This window comes from Eumetopias jubatus, unplaced genomic scaffold (assembly GCF_037043125.1).
Source record: "Eumetopias jubatus isolate StellerSeaLion01/CBP00866 unplaced genomic scaffold, mEumJub1_p1.0 scaffold_16, whole genome shotgun sequence".
In the NCBI taxonomy this organism is placed as follows: Eukaryota; Metazoa; Chordata; class Mammalia; order Carnivora; family Otariidae; genus Eumetopias; species Eumetopias jubatus.
Genome location: NW_028274822.1, coordinates 2,623,019 through 2,642,341, shown reverse-complemented (window position 1 = coordinate 2,642,341; position 19,323 = coordinate 2,623,019). Strand labels below are relative to the sequence as shown.

Sequence of the window (19,323 nt, the reverse complement as noted above, 5' to 3'; positions counted from 1 at the left end):
CCATAATGTTAGAGGAGATGCCATCACCGTCATGAGTTGGGAGCCTTGACCTGACACCAACATCCCTTGTTGCAGTACCTTCTGTTGTCTCTCCCCATTCTTCATTTAGTCCAGCCAGCTACCAGTGCCGCCCCATTCCATTTCCGGTTTAGAGAAGTCAACAGCATGCTCCCGATCAGTGCTGAAAAACGCAGGCGACTGTGGGACTTGATACCACAATTCTGCTGGGCTCATTTGTCAACAGAGTCTCTTGGTTTGTGTATGATTTCAAGTGAGTGGTCACATGGCTTTTCCTGTACACGATTTGTTGGCCTATGGCCCATCTGCCCCATCACTGGCTGTGCGAGGGACACCCACTTGAAGGCGCTGACATGTGACTGCTGAGTGCGCACACTGATGGATGTGTAAGATGTGGTAGCATGATTCCTCCAGTTTGGAATGCACGGTTCCCACAGCGAGCTTTCGTTCAAGTATTCCTGCAGCCTCTTCTGCTCTGTGCATCACACCATGACCCACCAGCTGAGTCCGTGGCCTTGAGGATTCAGGGGTGCAGACCTCCTCCTCAGGGCTTCTGTCCACTGCTGACGGAATGCCAACAACAACCACAACCAGACTTGGGCCATGTAGTGAAATATTCTGTGACAGGGAGTAAGGGGAGACTTGGGCTGCTTTACTTCATTCGAAGGTCTCTCTCTTTGGAGATGCAGCATCTGAACCTGAATCCCAGGATATGAGCATCTCCCTGATTAGTTGCTGTTGAACAGGAGTTAGGTCTGAGTATTTATATTTAACTTGATGTTTTGCTGCTTGAAAGCAGGACAACTTTCTATGACTCTCCCCTGTTCCCTGGGCTGGAGCTTCTGCTTGCACCTGCGGCATCTGGGGAAATCTTTAGTTGCTGGGAATCAGCCAGGACCCTGTTTCTGGTGTCTGAGCCAGCACTTGGATGTGGCCCCAGGAGAGCCTTTCTCTCCATCCCTACCGCTGAACTTAGAGTTCTCTGAGCACAGTGGGTGCCCTCTGGTCCCACTGAACAGTCCACAGGTGTCTTCCTGTCACTCAGTCCTGCCTCCCACCTGCAGGGCCGGGTCCCTGTCCCGTTGTCACCCCTTTCTCCAGCACGGCCACAGTTGGCGCTGAGGACGGAGCTGGCTGCGTTCCCGGTAGCTGCTCTTGTGTGGAGCCTGGTTGAAGAATGCGGAGGACGCGTCTTGGATACGTTTGTTTTCCTTCTGCTGCAGATCTTCCGTGGCACGAAGGTTTTCCGGCATCTTACCCTGTCTGCCCCAAGCTGGACTCTTGCTCGTCCGCACCTGACATCTCGTGCTCTGGCCGTTGTGAACTTGACGTTTCCGGAACTTCATACCTGGCTTTTGCTTCTTCTTTGCCTGGTAGTCCAGGCCCTGCTGTCTTTCCAATGCAGACTTTTGTTTTTTGGTTAAGATTTTATTTATTTATTTATTTAGTAATTTCTTCACCTAATGTGGGGCTCAAACTCACAACCCTGAGATCAAGAGTCGCATGCTCTTCCAACTGAGCCATCCAGGTGCCCCTCGAATGCAGGCGTTTTTGAGTGTTCTTACCCTATGGGACGAATCCACACGGTCTTGGCCCATGTACACGAGTGCAGGTTCCTGTCTCAGCACATGTGTAGCTCTGTCTGCATACCTGAGGCCCTTCAAGGGCAGGAGTCTGCCTGCAGTGGCACCTGGGGCACAGTAAATGCTCTCCTTGAAGTAGAGCCAGAGGACAGATGTTTGTGAGAAAATTATACTCAGACTCTGGAATTAAAGACTTCAGTATGTGCCCTGACTTTTCCATTAACTGGCGCCTGACCTTGGGCAAGTTAGCTAACCTTTAAAATGTCAGCTTTAGGGGCTCCTGGTTGGCTCAGACAGTGGAACCTGTGACTCTTGATCTCGGGATTGTGAGCTCGAGCCCCACGTTGGATGTAGAGATGACTTAAAAATAAAATCTTTTAACAAAATAAAATGTCAGCTTTGTCATCTTTGAAATGGGGCAGTGACAGAATAAATGGGAGAGAATCGAATGAGAAAATCCATGCAAGCCATTCGAATAGTGCCTGATACATGGTAACTGCTTGAAGGAACACGTATATTTTAAAATTATTTTTTTAAATAGGTGAAACTGGCTCATGTCACATAATTCAAAAGATCTAAAGCGGTGTGTGGTGAACAACCCCCTGTTCATCTTTGTCCTCCATGTACCCCTAGGGCCTGGGCAGCTCGTGGCCTCTCTGTGGTTTTTAAATGAGCAAGGGCATGTTACTATATATTGTGTATCTATTGGTGTTTAGCAGGATGGGGGGCATATGGTATATGTATATATTTTTTGCAGTTTACTTTTTTGCTACCTGGTACCTTCTTTTACGAAATGTCTGGGGATTATTCCCTTGTATGGATAAATAATTATTTAGGTTATTTGCAGTCTTTTGCTAATACAAACAATAATAAATTTATATAAAATCCCTTTGAGTCTAAATACTTTAGTGTGTATTTCCTAAGGCCAAGATATACTATCTTCGATAATCATAGGACAATAATCAACATCAGGGTGTTAAAATTGATCCAGTCCACAGATCTTATGCAGATTTCATTATTTGTATCACTAATGTGCTTGATAAAAAGGAAAAAAAAATCGTGCGTACTTAAGAAGTTGTGGTGAATATTGCTGATTTTCCTCCTGCGCAGTTGTGTCTGTCTGTGTTCCTGGTAGCACTGTGTGGAGCGCCTGTTTGCTCAGAGCCTTTTGAACAGGTTCTTGTCCATATCTAGGGATCCCTTTTACTCATCAATAGGTTAAAAATGGTTTCTTACTGTGGTTTTAATTTCATTTCTCTTAAAAGAAGTCAAAGGCTGAGGAGCTTTTCATGTTAAAGAGCCACCTGCATTATTCTGTTTGGCTGACTCTTGACTTTTATTTGCTGTAATATATTAAGGATGACAGTATTTTGAGAGCATATATTCTCTTCTAATTTGTCTTTTTGAGTTAAAAGGGAGAAATGTTTTGTATTTCCATAGCCAAATTTGTCCATGTTCCACGGATTTTGGACTTGTATAATACTTAGACTTTGATAACTGACGTTATGGAAAGTAACCTCTTTTTTTTTTTTAATTTTTATTTATTCATTTGAGACACAGAGATAGAGAGAGAGAGCGAGAGCATGAGCAGGGAGCGAGGCAGAGGGAGAGGGAGAAGCAGACTCCCTGCTGAGCCAGGAGCCCGATGTGGGGCTTGATCCCAGCACCCTGGGATCATGACCTGAGCCGAAGGCTTAACCATCTGAGCCACCCAGGTGCCCGGAAAGTAATCTCTTTTATCTAGCACTTTCCTACTTTCATATTTTAAACTAAATCTTTGACTCAGTTTTATTTTTTATTTGCAGACAGACACCCCTCTGTCCAAACACCATGCCACCATACCATTCTTTATACCCACAGCTCTATATGGGTCTTGTCTGGACTGTGTTCTGGGCATGAATCTTTTTATTCATGTGTTCTGGTAGCTCTGATGTATGCCTTTGTAACTAGCAGGGCTAGTCCTCCCCAGTTACACTGTTTTCAAAGTGTATTTTTGACGATTGTCACATACTTACTTTTTCATGTGTACTTTAGAATTGTCTGCTAAAGTTCCAGAGCCCTAGTTTTTAAAAAAATCCTATTGGTATTTGTAAATAAGTGATTTAACCAGTGAGAATTGATGTCTTTATAACTTTTAGTCTTTGTACCAAGAATAGGGTGTGTATTTCCATTTATTCAGATCTTTATATTTTTTTCGTATTTTAATAGTAGTTTAAAACTTTCTTCTGGATTTTGTTAGATATGAATGATGTTGATTTCCAGGTCTTAAAATGTGGGCCTATTTCTTAGTTTTAGGTTTTTAAAGGCATATAATCATATCATTTGTAAATAATGATTTTACCTTTTCCTTAGAGTTTATACTGTATATTTCTATATCTTATCCAATTTCATTGGCTTGTATCACTAGAATACAATAAATTCAATGCAGTGATAGTGGACTTTTTCCTGATTGTAATAGGACTGATTTTATTATTTTCCTATTCAGTCAGATGTTGTATTGAGGTATGTTTATTCAGCTCCTCCTGTTTTTAGACAGTTTTTTAAAAGTTAAAACTAGATGTTAAATTTTAGTAATTGCCTTTTCATCTTGAAGATGATTCTAATATACGTTTTTACTTTTAAATTTATTAATATGTTGGACCAGAAAGGCAGTTGCCCAGCACCAGGGAAATTTGCCGTGTAGGAATGCAGATCTGGTTTTCCAGATCTTTCAATTTGTCAAAGGGTCGAATATCTGGATTTAATTTTTTTCTAATAGTATGTGGTCCAAACAAAACATATGTGGGCCACCTTTGGAGACATCTGCAGGGCTGCTAGTCTACTATCTGTTCCAGTCCATTCCCAGAAATAATTAGAGCCTGATGACAGTTTTATGTTATGTCATCGTGGGTAATTAAAGATAAAGTTTTCATTTTTGCCCGGAAAAAACCTGATGGGGTGGGAATTTCCCAAGTTTAGCTAATAGGTACTATAGTTCCCCCACCTTTTTATACCTTGCTTTTCTGATTTGTCATAAGACCATTAGATAATTATTACACTTTTATGACTTAATTTTTATCTATTGGTATTACACGGTCTTAAATTTCAGACTTCAGTAATATGAACAAGATCACCATAAAATAAATGTCTTTCTCTCCTTTTTAAAGCCACTTCCCTTATTTCCTACTTTTTTCCCTGTGGTTTGTCCTGGTTTCCATTGTGTGACTGTTTTCTAAAAAAATACCCTTTTTTATTCTTTTACCTAACCTCATTTCCTATGTTAATTAGTCTTGAAAAGAGCATTGTATTCAGGAAAATACATTTTCTTTCCTTATAGATTCACTTAACATAAGGAAAATTCCTTGCATTTACTAATAATAGAGAAGCAAATAAAAGATTTTCCCCCAATAAAGCTATGTCTGTACAGACACAGTTAAATAAACAGTTAATATTTTCTGATGAATTTCATTAACTTGGCCAAAATCTGTGTAATTTCAACTGGGTTGTTTACGTCATTGTAGATGACTGTTTAACTACAGATGAGTAAATCGAATAAAAAATTATGAAGATAAAAAGTGATCCTGCTGAATTTTGTTTTTAAAATTTTTGTAATTTAGAAATCATTTATTATATTTCCATAAATTAGGCTTGTGATTTTTGTTCTCGATAGGAATAGTTTTAAACCTGATTGAAAGTTGAATAATAATATTTAAAGTTACAAAAGAATCTTTTACATTTGATCATGAACTAGTATATATCATACGTACTGTTTCTTTGTCGTAACTATTTGAGTGCCTTTTTACAGCATGAAAATTCACCATCTCCTAATTATTTGCATGTGTATTACATTTTATTCCATGACATCAGATAGATTCAAACAATGCTTATTCCAACTTCTTTCCTTCTCTTAGTATTCTTTGAGTTAATTTTGGGGTCATTTGCTCACATTGCTTTTATTCACATTTACAGTGGACTGAGTTTGGCCTCCAACTATTGATGTATATTACCTGTCCACTTAGTGCTCTTACCTCTCACAGGCTATGATTTGTGTTCTCATGGGACTGTCCAGATTTTCTGCAAGATTAAATCATAGTCTTCAATAATTTCAGTGATCATGGAAATGTCAACTTTTTTCATAATTGATCATCTATCTTCTGCTGTGGCAAAACGTATATAGCTTTTTATAGGTACGGTATATTGTTTTAATCTAACCCTAGAAAGACATTCAAGTGCCTTCATATTTGGTATCATAGCTGGGCTGTTGGTGTTCTTCATTTGGCTGCAGGTTCAATCCGTGAGGAGAATGGCGTTCGGTGGCATGTGTGTCCCTACTGCACGAAGGAGTTCCGGAAGCCTAGTGACCTGGTGCGCCACATCCGCATTCACACCCACGAGAAGCCCTTCAAGTGTCCGCAGTGTTTCCGGGCCTTCGCCGTGAAGAGCACCCTGACCGCTCACATCAAAACACACTCGGGCATTAAGGCCTTCAAGTGCCAGTACTGCATGAAGAGCTTTTCCACCTCGGGGAGCCTCAAAGTGCACATCCGCTTGCACACAGGTGCCACGGGGGCCCTCCGGGGACATGGGGTCACAAGGTCTGCGGACAGTAGTGGAACACTTTGAGGGCTCGTGTTTCTTTCTTTGCCTAAGTATTTATGATTACCTTCTAGAGGCGAGGCTCCGGGTGTGTGTTTACCAGTGAAGAGAGAGCCGATGGGACTTTGATTCTCAGGGAGCTGATGGCTTAATGAGGGAGGCAGGAAGCAGTACTGCTTAGGGAAGAGCCGAGAGATGGTGCTCGTGGGCAGCCACACTTGGAGGTAGAGGAGGCGGGCCTTCCGATGGAAGAGACGCCTCAGGTGGGGCATTTGTGCCGAGGCCTTGGGCAGCGAGGGAAAACCTAACACCTACTCTACCTTTCGGATATTTTGTAATCAGTATTAAGGCATGAAAACGTTCATATTTAGGCAGTAATTTTGTAATAGTTTTATTTATTTATTTATTTATTTTTAAAGATTTTATTTATTTATTTATTTGAGAGAGAGAGAGCGAGCGAGCACATGGGGGGGGAGGGTCAGAGGGAGAAGCAGACTCCCCGCTGAGCAGGGAGCCCGATGCGGGACTCGATCCCGGGACTCCAGGATCATGACCTGAGCCGAAGGCAGTCGCTGAACCAACTGAGCCACCCAGGCGCCCTTGTAATAGTTTTATTGAGATATAATTCACAGATCATAAAATTTACTCTTCAAGTGAATTCGGAATTCACTTTGTTCAGAAATTGTACAACCCACCCAACTATCTATTTTCGACATTTTTATCGCCCCTCCCCCGTGGAAGAAACCCCCTACCCATTAGCAGTAACCTCACCTATGAACCTGGGGTTCCTGGGCCGAGCTGACCATGTGGATGAGGGTTTGAAAACGCTAAAATGAGTCAGATTTGTTATATGCCATTCTTAGGACTCTCCAGTTTCATTTATCAATGAAACTATAAGTGAAGGAAATTTCCTTCAGGAAAGTGAATTGATAGTGGAGAATTGTTAAGAGGAAATTATTAACTGTCGTTGTCATCAGCAGCAGCAGCATTACATACAACTAATAACAACTACTGTTCACTGCTTGTTTGCTAAATGCTCAGAGCTGCTAAGTGCTATTTCGACCTGAGTGTGTTCGCTCCTGGCAACGAGCCTGGAGGCAGGCACTGTTATTCCAGTTCGCAGATGATGGTTTGAGAGAGAGAGCAGTCTCACACACTCTAGTATTCTTAAGGACTGCATATTTAAATATTTTAAGGTTTAAATATTTTACAATGCAAAGTTAACAAATGTTCTTTTTTACTTAAAATGCTCTTATTGCATCTAAATATGCACTGTCTGCAAACAAGGGAAAAGAAGTTGAATTTATAATATCCCTGAAATTATAAGCATGAAATGATGAATATTCAAATCAGTATTAAAATACTGGAATTTTGTGTTGGCATTAGTTGTTGAGATGTGTTTTCTTGAAATAATTCTACAGTATCTTTTTATTTTTATCAGGGGTCAGACCTTTTGCTTGTCCTCACTGTGACAAAAAGTTTCGAACCTCAGGCCATAGGAAGACTCACATTGCTTCTCACTTTAAACACACGGAATTAAGAAAGATGAGGCACCAGCGCAAACCGGCAAAGGTTCGAGTCGGCAAGGCCAACGTTCCGGTCCCCGATATTCCTTTGCAGGAGCCGATTCTCATAACTGACGTAGGTAAGATTCCCTTCCCCTTTGTACCGTACAAGGATCATATAAATATTATGGCCTACATAGTTGTAAGCATGGTGTTAATGAAGTTTTTGTTTGGCATTTTTGCTTTATGGCCTAGAATGTTCCACAATCAAAATGAAAATCCTAGTTCTGTCTAAACTGCTCAAATTGCGTTCTTGGTTAAGGAAAAAATGATGTATACAGGTGAAGGTATTAGTATGTAAGTTCTCATTGAAGAAAAATTTCTGCCTCAGTAGAACTATCAAAGTGGACAAGTGTTCTTTATGTGAAATACAGAGTGCCTTTTATTATTTTTATATTAAGATCTCTGTGTAGTATGTAACAGATTATTGTATGGCTGCTTTAATCTTTGGACTTGAAAAGAAAAATTGCCAGCTTTTAAGGTTTTTTTTTTTTTTTAGGCTCAGTGTTATAATCAAGGTAAAGTACGACTTTGTTAAAAGAAAACACTGCTTATGAGAATCTTCAGAAAAATGTTTTTGTAAGTGCTAAACAAAATTAAAGAAACTTCATTAAATTCTGTGCTAAAACTTTTATTTTTGTGCAGTTCCTGTATTTCATTATGTCTTAGGCAAGATAATCCAGTCTATGAACAAACTTAACATTAAAGTATAACTGAATAAATTAAGGTTAAATGGTATAAAGGGAGATATTTTAGATTAATATAAATTATAATCTGCTAATAAGATGATCAACAACCATGAATATTTAGGAGCATCGCATAAAATATATAAACCAAGAACAAGTAGAAGAAAAGAGAAATATTCAAATTCTATAGTATCGTGAAAGATCCTCAAGTAGATCGATTTAACTAAACAGTGAAACTAAAAGAGAATTTGAAGTACACATATAAAAAGGATTATTTTATAGCTTTATAGAATCTTTTACTCTATAGTACGTACTCTTTTAAATATACATGAAATAAAAAGTTGATCAAATCCTAGGATATAGAAGAACTTTAAATTTTCCAAAGTAGACATTGTGCAGGACACAATCTTTGATTATAGTTCAGTGAAAGCGTAATAGAACATAGGTGAATGTGTTAGTTATAGTTCAAATAGCTAACACATTTGAAAATTTAGCTGACGTGGACCTTTTCTAGAATAATGTACTTACCGTAATTGACTATAGAAGAAGTGGAAAACTCCAAAACAGACAGCAAGTAGAAGGTCATCCTCCCCAAAGTATCGTTCTCTGATGATCTTATGTCTAAGATCTACTAGGCTTCCAAGGAACTATGATTCTTAGGGGTATTAGTTGTTCAAAGCCAAGAAACTGATCAAAGCTCCCATGGGTGGTTAGAATACTTTGATGCCCTTGTCCGCTTTTTGGTAGCTCACAAAGCAAAGCAGCAGACAGTTTTACTTAATGTGTGTTTAATCTTTACTATAAACTGTAGGTTCTCAATGGTTTGTGCTATACCTGAAATGCAGAAAAATCTCTGAAAGTCAGGACAAATTCAACATTTATTTAGTGGCCCTAGAATTATCCTTCATGCTTGAGAGTTACCTTCAAATTACCAGTTTTTTTCAGTTTGCCATTAATCAAATTAAACACCTGTGGGTTTCTTGACTCAAAGTTTGTAAGCCCTTAGTTGAGTTAAACTACAGTCCTAGTACTCCAGACATTTTCCAAGGTTCAAATGGGGTACATTTTACTTGTTGATTTCACAGATGCTTGTGAATCAAAACTTGGACCTAATTAGTGGGAGCAGAACTCTCCTTTGGTCTAGGCTGAATGAGATACATGAGGAAAATGATTCATAGTGTGGCTTCACATTGTAAAATGTAAAATATTGTAAATATTTATTTTCATGCTTAACTTCGTTATTTATATTTGTGTCTGTCTCTTTCAGACTCTGAGCTCCTTGGGGTCTATATAAAAGACGTGACTTTAATAACCTTTGGGGGACAGATTTTGATAAAAACATGACAGGGTTTTTAGCATAGATAAGTTACAATTATTTGACTTCATTGGGAGATGAGCTGTTCGAGTTCAGCCTAGTTACTTAAAACACAGTATGTCATTTAGACTAAGACTGTCACTTAGGAAAGTATTAGAATGCATTAAAACGACTAAATCATTTAGTCTGTGTATTAAGGAAGCACTGTTGGTGGTATTGTACCATATGGTCATAAAAACTTTTAGAGCTGTATAGGAACTTAAAAATAGTCATTCCAAAACCTCTCTGTATTCCTCATTTGTAGGTTATACAACTAGTTTGTACTCATGGTAGAACTAGAATCTGGATCTTCTGATTTCTAGACCAGAGTTGTGTTCAGTAAAATTCACTTCCTCTGCATACCCATTACCATTGAATGCCCAGGCACAGAAGTGTAGAAGAGCACAATATGAATTTCAAGTAGTCATTGTATCTTGGTGTCAAGCACCAGTAATTTATTTTCCCAAGCACCAGTAATTTTTACTGAACTTGAATATTGTGAAATTTATTGCATGTTAGGGATTATATTTCACTAGACATGCTGTCTTATACTCTAAATGTTTTTTCTTCTAATTCAAGAGCTAAATTTTAAATACAGTTATGTGCAGACTGCGGAGGTATTGGAGTCAAGGTGATCATAATATTCAGAGGGAGTTCATTATTACCATCATAAAAACCTGAGAGAGTTCATTACCACCAGATCTTCTTACAAGAAATGCTAAAGGGATTTCTTGGAGTGGAAGTAAAAGAACAATAATTAACACCATAAAACATTAAAAAGTAGCATAAATCTCATTGGTAGTGGTAAATATGCAATCATAGATTCTGCAATATGGTAATAGTGGTGTACTTTACTTACAACTCTTGTTTAAAAGTTTAAAAAAAAGAGAAGATAGTAAAAATAACCATAACTATAATAATCTGTTGTTACATAGTATAAAAAAATATAAATTGTAACAGCAATAACCTAAAGTGTGAGAGGGAGGAGAAGTAAAAGTGTAAAATTTATTAATTCTATTGAAGTTATTATCTGTTTAAAATAGGGTGTTACAAGTTTAAGGTAGTCTATGTAAGCCTCATGGTGACCATAAGGGAAAATCTATAGTAATTGCACAAAAGAGCATGATAAAGAAATTAAAACATATTGATACCAAAAGGCATCAAAGTACAAAAAAGACAGCAGAATAAGAAACAAGGAACATTGGATCCAGAAAACAATTAACAAAATGGCATTAGTAAGTTCTTATCAATAATTACTTTAAATGTAAATGGATTAAATCCTCAAATTAAAGGACATAGAATTTCTGAGTGTATAGCAGAACAAGACCCAGTGATATGCTGCCTACAAGAGGCTCATGTTAGCTTCGAAAAGATACACATAGTCTGAAAGTGAAGGGATAGAAAAAGACATTTCAAGCAGATGGTAACCAAAAAAGGCAGGGGTAGTTATACTTGCATCAGACAAAATAGACTTCCTTCCTTCCTTCCTTCCTTCCATTTTTAATTTTTTTAGACAAAATAGACTTTAAAGTGGAAATGATGAAAAAAAAGACAAAGGAGGTCATTATATAATGATAAAGGGGTCAATACATCAAGAAGATATAACAATTGTAAATATTTGTGCACCCAACATGGGAGTACCTAAATATATAAAGCAGAAACTAACAGCTAAAAGGAGAAATAAACAGTAACACAGTAATCATTGAGGACACTAATACCCGACTCTCAACAATGAACAGATCATTCAGATGGAGAACAATAAGGAAACAGCAGAATTGAACAACACTATAAACCAAATGGACCTAACAGGCATATACAGAACATTCTAACTAACAACAGCAGAATACATATTATTCTCAAGCACACATTAGACATTTTCTAGATTAGATCATATGTTAGACTACAAAAAATGTCTTAGCAAATTCATAATAGTCAAAAGTCTCCCAACATAGAAAAGCCCAGGACCAGATGCATTCACTAGTGAATTTTACCAAACATTAAAGAAGAATTAACATCAGCCTTTCTCAAACTCTTCTAAAAAACTCAAGGAGGAAAGAACATTCCCAAACTCATTTTACAAGCCCAGCGTTATCATCATACCAAAACCAGGAAAGGACACTACTAAAAAAGAAAACTACAAGCCAATATCCCTGATGAACATAAATGCAGAAATTCTCTATAAAATGCTGCTAAACAAATTTCAGCAGCACATTAAAAGAATCATTCACCATAATTAGGTGGGATTTATCACAGGGATGCAAGGATGGTTCAACATATGCAAATCAATCAGTGTGGTATGTTAAATTAACAGAATGAAAGAAAAAATTCATATGATCCCAATAGATGCAGAGAAAGTATCTGACAGAATTCGATATGTATTCATGATAAAAAATGTGAACAAATTAGGCAAAGAAGGAACATATCTCAACATAATAAAGGCCGTATATGACAAGACTACTGCTAACAATATACTCGATGGTGAAAGGGTAAAGGCTTTTCCTCTAAGATCAAAACAAGGCAAGGGTGCCCATTCTCACCACTCCTATTCAACACAGTGCTGGAAGTCCTAACTAGAGCATTAGCATCAAAAACAGTAAAATACTTAGGAAAAATTTAACAAAGGAGGTAAAAAATCTGTACCTGAAAACTAAAAGACACTGATGAAAGAAGTTGAAGAGGACACAAATCAATGGAAAAGTATCCCATGTTCATGAACTGGAAGAATTAACAATGTTAAAATGTCAATACTGTCAAAGCCACCTATGGATTCAGTGCAATCCTATCAAGATTCCACTGGTGTTTTTTACAGAAGTAGAAAAAGCACTCCTAAAATTGTTACGGAACCATAAAGAACCTGAATAGCCATGGAAATCATGAGAAAGAACGAAGCAGGAGACATCATGCTTCCTGATTTCAAGCTATACTGTAAAGCTGTCATCATTGATACAGTGTGTTACTGGCATCAAAACAAAGAGAACAATGGAATAAAATTGGGAGTCTGGACATAAACCCAAGCATATATGGTTAACTAATATTTGACAAGGGAGCCAGGAACACTCAATGGAGAAAAGACAACCTCTTCAGCAAATGGTACAGATTATTCACACGTAGAAGAATGAAACTAGACCCTTATTTCACACCACTTACACAAGTTAACTCAAAATGGATTAAAGACTTAAATTTAAGACTTAAAACCATAAAAGTTCTAGAAGAAAACATAGGAACAAAGCTTCTTGACGTAGGTCTTGTTAATGCTGTTTTGGATATGACATCTAAAGCACCAGCAACAAAATAAAAAAATAAGTGGGACTAAAACTAAAAGTTTGTGCACAGCAACAGAAACCATCAATAATGTGGAAAGACAGCCTATGGAATGGAAAAAAAAATTGCAGTCAATGTATCTGATAGTGTTAATATCCAAAATATATAAAGAACTCATACAACTCAATGGCAAAAAAGAAAAAAAAAAAACCCAAACCAGTAAATAAATTAAAAAAAAATTAAAAAGTGGGTAAACTACCTGAATAGACCTTTCTCCAAAGAAGATTGTCAATAGGCCGACAGGTACATGAGAAGATGCTCCACATCTCTGGTCAGTAGGGAATGCAAATTAGAACCAGAGAGAGATGTCATCTCCTAGCCATTGGAATGGCCACTATCAAAAAGACAAGAGATGATGGATGTTGACGTGCACTGTTGGTGGGGTTGTTAATAGGTATAACTGCAATGGAAAACAGTATAGAGTATCCTCAAAAAATTAAAAATAAAACTACCATGTGGTCCAGCAATTCCACTTGTGGGAATATATCCAAAGGAAATGAAAACGCTAACTCAGAAAGATAACCACACCCCTCTGTTCACGGCAGAATCATTTACAGTAGCCAAGAGATGAAAACAACCTATCGGTGAATGAATGGGTAAAGAAATTTTGGAATATTATTCATCCGTAAAAAATGAGGCAGTCCTACCATTTGCAGCAACATGGACGGACCTGGAAGCCGTTTTGCGAAGTGCAACAAGTCAGGCAGGAAGGCAAATATTGTATGATCTCACTTCTATGTGCAATCTAAAAGAAGCAAAACAGAATGAAACTCATAGAGCAATAGGTCAGACGTGTAGTTGCCAGAAGCGGGGAGGAGGAGGGGGAATTGGAGGGAGGGGGTCGAGAGGTACAACTTCCAGCTGTAAGATAAATGAGTGCTAGAGGTGGGATGTGCGCCACGGTGACTCAGCTGTGTGATGCTCAGGAAGAGTTCTGGAGAGAGTAAATCCTGAGGAATTCCCATCACAAGGAGAATGTTTTCTGTTTTCCTCCTTTCTTTTCCTTTAATTGTATCTTTACAAGAAGGTGGGTGTTAGCTGAGTCTACTGTGGTAACCGTGTCTGTAGACATAACTCAGACCATCCTGCTGTATGCCTTAAACTTCCACAGTGATGTGCGCCAATTATTTCTCAGTAAAACTGGGGGAATCGAGACATAAGGAAGGGATTCTATTCTGTAGTTGCTTCTCGATTTTCAAATCACAGATTGATATATATATATATCATTAGGAATATATATATATATATCATTAGAAATCACTGTTTTCCCCTATATATCACTCTCTGCGTGTGTGTGTGTGTGTATCACTGTTTTTTCATTTTGTGTAGCATAGATATTTGAAATACTTTTCTCTGAAAGTGAGCCAGGCTTTGGTTATCCATTATTTTAAACCTCAGGGCTGTAATGATTGATTGTCCCAAGTTTATATTCATGTTTTAATTATATCAATATTAGAGCATTTATCTTGCTTTTTTTTTAAAGATTTTATTTATTTATTTTTTATTTGACAGAGAGAGAGATAGCGAGAGAGGGAACACAAGCAGGGGGAGTGGGAGAGGGAGAAGCAGGCTTCTGCTGAGCAGGGAGCCCGATGCGGGGCTCGATCCCAGGACCCTGGGACCATGCTGAAGGCAGACACTTAATGACTGAGCCACTCAGGCACCCCCATCTTGCTTTTTTTTTTTTTAACACATTTGTCTAATCTCGTATATTGAATTTATTTTATGTTATGTATGATACATAATGTGTGTTATGTTTGTCATCATTTTGTTTTTTTGTTGTATTTGCGTTTTCTTACTATTTACAATATGAGAAAGCTCTTCTAAGACTTAAATATATTTTCCCCACACACTAACAAGATAAAGCTTTCTCCTCTGTTATCATGGAAGGAATTTAGAAAGTTTTTTAAAAAATATTTTATGTATGTATGTATTTATTTAGAGAGTGAGAGAGGGGAGGGGCAGAGGGGGAGAGAGAGAGAATCTCAAGCAGATTCCATGCTGAGTGCAGAGCCCGATGCGGGGCTTGATCTTAGGACCCTGAAATCATTGATCTGAGCCAAAACCAGGAATTAGAATTAACCTACTGAGCCTCCCAGTGCCCTGGAATTTTAGGAAGTTTTAAGGACATTTCCAGTTTGTTTTTGAGACACAGAATTCATCAAGTAGAATTTATTCATGCCTTTCTTTGAGATTAGTAGTCTCCTTAAAATAATATATGTATATATGTATACATATACGGACTGATGGTCTAGTAGAAATGACATATTATCAGTAAGACCTTAGGACATTTATGTATGTTTAGTTCACCCTTCATTTTTTTTCTTCAAAGATTGAGACCTTGTAATTAGCCTAACTGTGTAACAGAACTTTGTTAAATTACTGGAAGCGAAAAAGCATCTGAAAAATGAGGTCTGTTATTTTACTGCCTTAATAGCTCAAAGTAGGGGACCCCTGCCCCCGCCACCCACTTGTAAAGGGCTCTGAATCATTGAGGGATCTGTTTGTAAATACATATGCGTGGACACCATCCTCGAGCTTGTAATTCCTTGGCTAGGGGGGAAGTCACTAAGGTAAACAGTTGTGTAGACAAGATTGTTTATGGCAACATTGTGGCACTGTACAGTTAGAAGCACTAGAAATATTCATCAAAACTCTATGAAGTGAACTGCACACACTGGTCCAGTGGAATTCCTAGCAGACATCAGAAGGATGATGAGGATGATGTCCCATGTACTGACTTGGAAAGACAGTAAATGTATGTATACGAAGTATAACCAGAACAGTGTGTATGTTTGATCCACTTGTGTTTGTGTATAACAAGCTCTTGTGTTAGAATACACACAACTGTTAATTATGATTATCTCTGAGTGCAGGTTCTTTTGTTTTTCTTTTTATGAGCTTCCTCATTATTTGAAAAGGGGCCAGAGCAATTGTAGGCTGCCCGAGAGTTGGAAACGGGGCCCCGGCTCATGGAGCTACCGGCAGGATTGGGAAGGAAGTGATGGCAGATTGGGAGGCCCGAGCCAGTCCCGGGCGCAAGGCCAGGCCTCCTCAACTCAGAGCAGAAGCTGTCGCTGGAAATGAGCGTGCCAGCTTCAAGGGACTCACTGTTGGCCGTAGACTCACTGTTACGGAAAACAAATGAGGAACTAGACATTCTGTGAAGTGGTTTGTGATGGAGAACGTAGGTTCCAGAAGCCACAGGAGAAAGAGTTGTGTGCTTGGGGGGTTGCTGCAGAGGTGGGTGGCTGGAGGGGGACCCTGTGTAGAGTAGGCATGGCACAGCGTGTGCCTCCGAAGGGCTGGGAGCTGGGAAGCCTGGTGCGGACGGCCCGTGTGAAGGCTCTTGGCCACATTCTGGCGTCCGGCCACTCAGCGAAGGCCGGGCGGGTGCCGTGGGCCGGCAGTACGGTGTCGTCTCACGGCGCGAGATGGGGCGCAGGCGACTGCTTGTATTGAAACCACGCAGGCTTGCCGGCTCCTGAGCTTTGTGTCTGCAGTGCAGGGCTCTAGGAGGATGTTCACCTGCCATTCTGCCTTCATTAACGGATTTCAGGTCTGACTCGGTGGTAGGCTTTTGAACAGCTTCTCCGCACCCCTCTTTGTGAGGCATATTCTTTTTTGGTAGACAAAATGGCAAAAGCAATAGTTGGTTTTCTTATTTGTGAAGTGTCTTACTTTCTCCCCCAATAAAAGAGATAGAAGACAACCACTGGAGGATTTTACTTTTTCAAAATGACTCTGTGAATTTTGTTTATTTTACTTACTTCCAGAAATTTATGTAATTTGTATAACTAGTTGCTTAAAATTATTTCACTTTCTATATTTTTCTTTCTCATTGCTTTTTAATGTATATATTGTCTAGTAAAGTACATAAAATTAATTTATCACATTTGTATATTTGTACAGTTCATTTTAGTTGTGGGGTGAGCTTTAAAATTTTTTTATTGATGTTTTTCTTAGAAATCATTCATTCCAGGGGCACCTGGGTGACTCAGTTGAGCGTCCGAGCCTTGGTTTCAGCTCAGGCCATGATGTCAGGGTCCTGGGATCGAGCCCCAAGTCAGGCTCCACGCTCTGTGGAGTCTGCTTGAAATTCTCTCTCCCCCTCTGCCCCTCCCGCTGTCTCGCGTTCTCTCTCTAAAATAAATAGATAAATCTTTAAAAAAGAAAAAGAAACCATTCTGTTAAGTTCAACAAGGAACAAGAAAGTGGATTATCAGATACTATTTATTTGGAGTTTATAATTTGAATTAAGTGGTACTTTTATGCTAATAGTTATTGAGCCTATTTGCATAAAATCCCAAATAATTGTGCCTGAGAGTTGCTGTTGTGTTTTCCCCAAGAGACTTCCTATGTAAGCATTTGAATGTCACAGTTCCCTAAGCTGAGTCGTGACCTGCAACTTCCCTCTTCTCAGTTGCCCTTTTGGAGAATATTCACGTGAGCTTTCTGTTCTCTTCACCTAATTTATTGGGTCGTATTCTGTCCTCCTTGGCAGGTGTCATGGGCCCAAAGCTGTGTCCCTGGGACGGGTCCCCCTGCTCAAGTTACAGCCAGTGGAGTGGGGAAAAGAGTTGGGAGAAGGAGCAGTGACAAGTGCTGGCTTTGCCCAGAAAAGAGCGAGAGCGTAGGGATCTGGAGGGGCAAGATGAAGGGTAGGAGGGTGGAGATGGTGAGCGAGCCGGTGTCGGAATGCCACGCTGAGCAGTTGTGGTGATTAAGTACTTGATAGGAAGCCACTGAAGGCGTGTGTGCACTCTGTTGAGACAGGAGAAGGTTGAGCAGAACAGTGCTTTGGAGGCTAGCATCGTCGTGGTGTGTCTCCACCAGATTCAGTATGTGGGTCCTGGGAAAGGTGACTCAAGCTGTTTGTTTTGAGTGGGAGCTGAGTTGCTAGCAAAAAGCCGGGGAGCACAGAACAGCGTTGGAGCTGCTGGAGAGAGAATGTCTCTGAATGGCCCTGATTCGGCTCCACTAGTCCAAGACACTTGTGAAATGGGAAACGTCTTGGCAGCTTTAGGGTTTGTGCTGTGTGGATTGAACATAGATCACAAGGGAGGGTTCTGAGTTCTCTTTGAAAACTAAATGGGCTTCCGATGCAAGCCTCAGGACTTAAGTCTGATATAGGAGTGACATGGCTTAGCTGAGCTACTGAGTTCTCTCCGGCTTTGTTATTTTTTCTCCATTATTTGAGATTCGTGGCAGCAGAATAGAAATGGGGCAACAGGTTTACGAGGCATTGGAGAAGTCAGATCCCCAGGACTGGCCAGTGACTTAACGAGACAGGGAAGGGAGTTCTCAGAAATTCTGAAATACCTGGCCCCGTATGACCGGGAGGAGGGGTGTTTGTCATGTACAAGGAGAGTTGGGAGAGGGAGGTAGGCTTTGGGGCAAAGAATCGAGCTGGAGTCTGGATGTCAGGGGAGGTTGGGACCACAGAGTCCTAAGAGGTGCCTGCCGAGAATCCTGGCGCAGTGAAGCGAGCAGGGAGGTTGGGGGCCGGGCCCAGATCCTGGCGGACAGCTGTGCTGTCCTGGGGGAAGGAGGAGTAGCCAGGGGCGTGGACAGTGGGGGTCTTTCTCTTCATGTTCCAGGTGAATGCGGAGTAATTCAGAAGGCTCAGGTGTATGTTTGTCCTGAATTGCATATTTAACTCAAGAGCTTGATCAAGACATATTATTACATAGTCATCCGAAGGGGATTCTTCCTTTATTGAAAGTATGTCAAACCTGAAATACTCAAGCTAGCAGTTTTGCTATTCACAGATAACCCTTCAGTAAAATTTCTATGAAAATGCTGACTTGTTTTTAGAACGGAAGATCATGTTAGAATCATTTGTGTTTTGAGTTTATTAAAGTAGTTAGGGTGCAGTCTTTATACTGAATAAATAAGGGATTTAGTGTCCTGATTAACCTACATTTTGGATATAGTTTATTTAGATTCCATGCCAACAAATGTAGGAATCCATTAAAAATTGGCTCTAGAGCCAAAGGGAGTAGCTGTGATGTACAGATAGTCCCTATGTTGGAAAGTTTCTGTCTTGTATGAACTTTGTAAGTGTTTCCCAGTGGGCCTTTTTCTAACACAATTAAGATAGCATTTAGCGGCAACACTGGAATCTATACTTTAACTCCTCAAAATTTTCATCTTCTGGGAAAAGCAGTTGCTTTTTAACATTTAACTTTTTTAGTAGCATTAACAGTGAATTATTCCTG

The 19,323-nt window shown here is 39.5% G+C and overlaps 1 protein-coding gene across 11 annotated transcripts in view; it reads left to right on the top strand.

The window, feature by feature from the left end:
* ZNF236 (zinc finger protein 236) overlaps positions 1–19,323 on the top strand; it is a 107,017-nt gene that overhangs the window by 40,314 nt on the left and 47,380 nt on the right. For all 11 annotated transcript variants that reach the window (XM_088019546.1, XM_028102869.2, XM_028102868.2 and 8 more), the window contains 2 exons: positions 5,866–6,138; positions 7,618–7,821. In XM_088019546.1, the coding sequence (XP_087875672.1) occupies positions 5,866–6,138; positions 7,618–7,821 (477 nt within the window). The remainder of the gene's footprint in view (positions 1–5,865; positions 6,139–7,617; positions 7,822–19,323) is intronic.